Source organism: Corella eumyota, chromosome 6, assembly GCF_963082875.1.
Source record: "Corella eumyota chromosome 6, kaCorEumy4.1, whole genome shotgun sequence".
NCBI lineage: Eukaryota > Metazoa > Chordata > Ascidiacea > Phlebobranchia > Corellidae > Corella > Corella eumyota.
The window spans coordinates 4,768,173-4,774,453 of NC_137495.1; the positions used below are offsets into that span (position 1 = coordinate 4,768,173).

A 6,281-nucleotide genomic window follows, 5' to 3' on the forward strand; every position below is an offset into this window, starting at 1 on the left:
TGTCTAATACAGCTTTCCTATACATGTTTGTTTAGTTAAGTGCCGTAGAAAAGCACCTTGTGTGTGTTTGTCACGTGGTTATATAAAGGTTTTTGTCTGAGATGCGCCAAAACATTGAGGCATGTTTTATTATCTTAACCGTGCGATATACACCGCTTACTCGTATCGCAAATTCTGAACGAGTTTTTCGAAAAACGATTACTGCGAATCTTTCTGGCGGCCAACATCGTACATTACACCACTTCACATATTGTGAGAGGCCTGTAGGCTTTTTGCTAATAGTGCCATCAAACAAAACGTCTAAGGGTGAAAGTGGTTTCTGCAGGACCGACGCCAAGCCTACGCGACTGCTGGTATAGTCCTTTCTGTCACAGAACTGGTACTTACTTGTAGTGGGCAAGTTTTACACAAGAGCCTACAGCGCGCCATAGTTTTAACATAGAAGATACATGCTTTACTGCTCGGCGAGTGGATCAACAAGCTTAAGTATCTACTCCGGTATCTTCAGATCACTTTCGAATCGCTCGGGACAAGCCAACTCGCGCTTAAAAACAAGCTCGGCTTTAAACTTTACATCAATAACCTGATAAAATCGAGCTGTCAAATAATAGAGTACAAATTCAAAAAATACGTGATCTTATGACGCGGTGTTAACTACACACAAATCGCCGATTAAAACACCTTTTTGTTTGATGACATCATTTGACGCAGGTTTTCGACGGGCCCGGCCTAAATTTGTCAGAACGGCATGACAAGGCGCGCTAGTTTCCTATTATAATGACCCACGTCTAACCCCCTTATTTGTTTGTCTTGCAAGAGCGATATTGGCGTAATTAAACCAGCGGCGGTGGTCCTATCGTAACGACTTGCGCACGGACCTACTTTGACTAACAGCTTTTAGACGACAATGGCTCGATTCGGACAATAGGCTCAGGCCACAACTGATACGGGCTCGGATTAGGGCAAGGTACGTGATTTTTGAGCATTTTTCTTGGTAGGTATCGCAACAAATCTTGTACATGTGATTTTAGGCCTAATGTGGCACGCAGTGTTGCTTGTGTTAGTATTTCTCAGCAATAATAGAAAATAGATTAACGAAATTAAACACAGAAGGTTGGTTTTAACTAATCGTGTGCTCGCACAAATGCAATTCGGTATTAAATTACGATTTTTTCGACGTCTAAATCGCTGGACCGATCCTATGTATAAATCATTAAGGAATTTCGCGTTTACAATTTTCAAGTAGACACCGGACGCATTCAGCACCTGTGGCTGTCCATCAAGACAGTTTCAAATCGTCCACTTGATAAACGTAAACTTTGGAGTAACACAATCACTCGGCGCTCGTGAGTCTGTTGTTTTTGTAAGTCGCGTAGCAAATGCCAAGACCCTATAGCTACACTAAAGACTTGTTGTCAGTAATAACAACCCAAGTCCAGGTTTCTGACTAGCGTAAGGGCAACCCAATTAAGTTGAAGCTGTCCCAGCGAACGCACTAATGAGCGAGATTTGACCACATGCCTTAACTGGTAACAGGATTCTGCATAAGTGCATGCACCAATGTCTTAAATCCCTTAATTGAACAGGGCGTTAAAACAACTTGTTTTGTTACCTAGTATAACACATGCACAAGGGTTAAACACATAAATAAGTTACAAATTAGAGTTTTAGCAATCTTACACAAAGCTTCAATGGAAATAAAGCATTCTTACGATATTTTGTACAAACACTTTAATACAAATACCCCTACATTTCGCTATCAGTGTTGATGACAGAAAAGTTAATGGATGATTAGGTCAGAGGCGCTAGCCCGAATCCTACCACTTTGGCAGTTAAAATCACCAATTGATCACGACCCATACATAAACAAGCAAGCTGCTTGATACAGACGACTTTAACAAACAACAAAACACAATCCAAAAGCTTGTCCAACTTTTAAAATTCAGATTTTTTCACACAAAGCAATATCGTTTTTAGCTAACAAATTGAACTAGTTTTCAAGCGAGAAAGTCGCCGATCAAAACCCGATTTTAAATTGCACTCCGGTGTGAAATTTGCTTTCGTCATCGCATTTCAATTACTATCAATTTATCACCTCGCCTCAGTAGCACGAATGCAAAACTAAAACCTTAGGCTTACCAGAAGATGCCACCCAAATTTGTACGCATAAAATTAGGGCACTCGACTAAAGTAAAACGACTGGGTCGGTATTATATTTCCACCCATCTGTTTTTTGACAAATCGCTAAAAAATCGCAGGTTTCAGACCGTTTTAAACTGTATAAATATTTTTTTTTAACACAAAGTATTGACAATATATTCGTTAAAGTTAGACCAATCACTTAATTAATAATAGGAAATCATAGACAAAGTCAGTAAATAAATATATATTTAAAAATAAATTACTAAAGACCAGCCAATTATATTAATGATCAAAACATAATTTAGCAAACCATGTAATACAGAACATTTACGTTATCTTTTCTTTAAGTCGCCCATAATAAAAAACTTTAAACTGTTTAAAATGTGGCTTTAAAAATATTTTTTATTTTAGCCTAATGCAATTATTATAGTTGTCATGAAATTTAAAGTACAACATTAAACCAGTCCAAAATAAACAAATATAAGTATTGTTAAACTTTTTGCACTAATAAATCAAAATAATTTTGATGTGCTTTATTTTAAAATAAAAATATTTTAACTTGTATTTTGCCAAGTTCAAGGGCAACAAAATGGCGGAAACAACTTGATATTTTAGCAAAAGAGTTATGACTGATTTTAACAGCATAAACTGTTTTTACTTTTTTATTGTATTGGTAAAGTAAATTTCTAACAATTGTTAAAGTTAAAATTACTTTTTATTATTCTTAACACTATATCCTTTTATTTAAAGCTGTTTATATTATTACCTCAAAATATTTACTGACAAATTTTTAACTTTAAATTTTTTATATTCTTGCTAATAAAGTAAACAATGTTTAGAAACTAACATGCTGTTGTAATGTTAATAAACTAAAAGTAATTTTTAAGGAATTTCATCAATTTAATTAAGGCATCTGGTTTCCCACAAACTATTTTAATCTAGTTTCAAATTTCTGTCTAAATCTTTACCAACCCAACAATGTTATATAAGCTTTTAAAGATATATTTACAAACCTCACTAAACGTTACATTTAGTAAGAAATAAACGATAAACAAAAATTACATACCAACAACGAGTTGTTAATAAAAAAATTGCACAAATTTATAAACTTCACCAACCTTTGCTCAATATATAGCGACAGTGGTATTTTTATATGAATTATTATTGCTTTTCATTTTATAGCAAAGTAATATTATTTGCATTACAACCGCATGCAGTATTATCAACTTGTTATATGCAGCCAATAATTATTAGCACATTCGTTTTCAACTTGTATATGATCGTCGGTGTAAAAAAAATAATAAAAAAATAAATAAGTAGAAAACATAAAAAAGCAAGCACACTCGAAACTATTGTAGTAAAGTAATACAAAAAACAGGCCCTAGCAAGTATTCTAGTAATACGTCCTGTTAACAATACTTTTTTTAGAACTATTTAGTACAAAAATCATGCTTAGATTGAGATAATTATTTTGAATGAAGATTTTGTATTTTTTTTATTGACATGCGTAAAAATGCAACAAAAACCAGCGAAGAATGAAACACAGTGAATTACAAATTAAAGAAAGGGTTAGTTAGTTTGCTGGTACGCACCCTTGATAATAAGCTGGGTCGTGATGGTCCTGATGGTCTACGCCCAAATGACCTTGAAGATGCAGTCCACTGTGGGCGTGATCGGACTGGTGGACGGGGTAATGTCCAGCTGATGAATAGTGCGACAACGATGACGTAGATGAAGGTGAGGGGGTGGACACGCTGGACAGCGACCCAGAATTGACAGGCGAGCACGATGGAGCATTCGAACTGTTTGTGTCGTGAATTGGGGCGGGCATTAGGCCACCAAAAGTGTTCATGCCGCTGTTGTAGTATTGTACAGCCTCGTGGTAAGCTCGCAAGTTTTTAGCTTGAGGATAATGCTGTTGAGTTTGCTGTTGTTGCTGTTGGTCGGCAACGTTCATCAAGCTACTGATCGAAAATGGGTGAGGGGCAAATGATGCAACTGCAGCAAATGGGTTGTGTTGTTGTACGGCCGCAGCGTAGGCTGTAGCTTGTGCATAATGAGAATATAGATCATGAGCGCCTTGATTTTGTCCGGACGACATAGTTTGTTCATGTTGAATCTGATGGCGACTGTCCAAGTTGGCATGTTGTTGTTCCTCAGGTTTTTCGTTGACGGCCGCCATATTGTGAAGGTCATGGTTAATGTTGTTGCTATCGGTTGGTGGAGTTGAAGCAGTAGTAGTAACAGTTGTGCTGTTGTGTTGATGGACATTCAACAAGTTGTCTGAGCTTTCAGAGGCACCGATGTGATTAGCAAAAGCATCGTGTTGATGTTGCAGGGCATCAAGGCTGTTGTGCGAACTAGTTGTTTGTTGAGTATAAGCTGGGTGGTTATAGTGAAGTTCTTGTGAAGTGGCGGTCAAATCGTTGCCAAGTTCTGGAGATTTGTGACCTGAATCTGAATCAGCGTAGGCGTCTTGTCGCTCGTGTGGGCTACTGTCAGCTGATCCAGGGTTTGATAATGATGGTTGTGGACTAGAACTTTGTAGATGAACCAGTTCGCCTAAAGGAGAGGGCTCGTCATCATCATTACTGCTGTTGTGACTTCCTTTCATTTTCTTGGCACTTTTAAATCGTTTTTGTCGTCTAAGGTAGCAGCCATTTTCGAACATGTTTCCGGCATCTGGATGTAACGACCAGTACGAGCCTTTGCCTGGTTTGTCGGCCGATCTTGGAACTTTGACAAAGCAATCGTTAAAGGATAAACTGTGTCGGATCGAGTTTTGCCATCTTTGTTGATTTTGTCTGTAAAATGGGAAAAGTTCCATAATCCAGTTGTAGATCTCGCTCAAAGTCATCATTTTGTTAGTGGACGATTGAAGTGCCATCGTAATCAAAGAAATGTAACTGTAAGGTGGCTTGGCATGGGTGTAGTTTCGTCGGTAAGCTTTTTCAGTTCGTCGGTTCAACAGAAGCGCCATATTTGGGGTGATGCCGACCCCGGGCCCCATTCCGGCGTAAGGCGAGCCCATTCCCGGGGTACCGACCGCGGCTGCAGCGGCGGCCGCCATTTGTACATTATGCGCGGATGGGTGGCCCGGTGGTACGCCGTAGCCTTGGTTGATCGCGTTGTTGAAGCCAACTTGATTACCAGCAGTTGCGATTGACATTGAATTCATCGGGTTGACGTAAGCGGGTTGCATACCGTTAGGCATGTTTGGCATACCGGCTCCATAAGATTGTTGAAAAGGTTGATATTTGGATGGTGGAGAGGACAACATCATATTGATAATGTTCGATATCGAAAAATATATCCAGCAAAGAATTCGCTTTCTTTGATTAGTCGATTTTTAGTTGGTATCACAATATATAAATTTCAAATGTTTTAATTTACAATACGTTGTTTTCTACAAATAAAATAGATAAATATTTAATTTAAAATTGGATTATCAAAAAAATATATATTTAAAAATGGCGTCGATATAAATATAGCCAGTTTTATTCAATAACATATTCTGCATTAAACACACATTGCCTGCTCTACACTTATTTTTTTATTAATTCTATTTTTGTTGAACTCGTCGAACTTGAGTTTTAAAAACCTTGCGTCTGTTAACCGCAAAGATTTTCTTTCTGCGCGTGACAATTTCTTAGTTTGGGTCCTAAATTCTAACAAGTTCAATGCAACCCTTTAAACAGTCCTCGTTATTTTTCGAAATGTCGAAAAGGGTCAACAATTTTGCGATTGTTCGAAAACAATATATACACAAGGAGCTGACTTTTTTGGTAACTAGAATACTAACTTCGAAATTCGATCTGAGCCTAAGTCTGAACGAGCGACTTATTTTAACGAGCATACAGCGACCCCTATTGAGACATGATAAATATTTAGCTTAAATTAAAAAAATATTATTTAACATATTTGAAGATGTTATTTGCTTTATAACCTCGCATGTTAAACTAAAGTTTTAAATATTTTCATTTTTATAAAAAAATATTTTCATTTTAACAAGGCTTTTCAACGTACGCTATTTAAAATTAAGCAAGTTGAATAATTTTTTTTAAACTTAACATAGCTGACTTTAAAATTTTCTTTAGATACTTTACTAATATTACAACAATATTCTGTTTTACTCTTCC

The 6,281-nt window shown here is 36.9% G+C and overlaps 1 protein-coding gene across 1 annotated transcript; it reads right to left on the reverse strand.

The window, feature by feature from the left end:
- Positions 1-3,422: 3,422 nt before the first annotated feature.
- LOC145755986 (uncharacterized) lies at positions 3,423-5,470 on the reverse strand. The gene has a single exon (XM_082572204.1). The coding sequence runs from the start codon at positions 5,423-5,425 to the stop codon at positions 3,716-3,718; it is 1,710 nt and encodes a 569-aa protein (XP_082428330.1). The 5' UTR covers positions 5,426-5,470; the 3' UTR covers positions 3,423-3,715.
- Positions 5,471-6,281: the final 811 nt, after the last annotated feature.

Bases quoted from the DNA above. Each gene is read 5' to 3' on its own strand.
- LOC145755986 (XM_082572204.1), bottom strand. From the start codon at position 5,425: ATGATGTTGTCCTCTCCACCATCCAAATATCAACCTTTTCAACAATCT.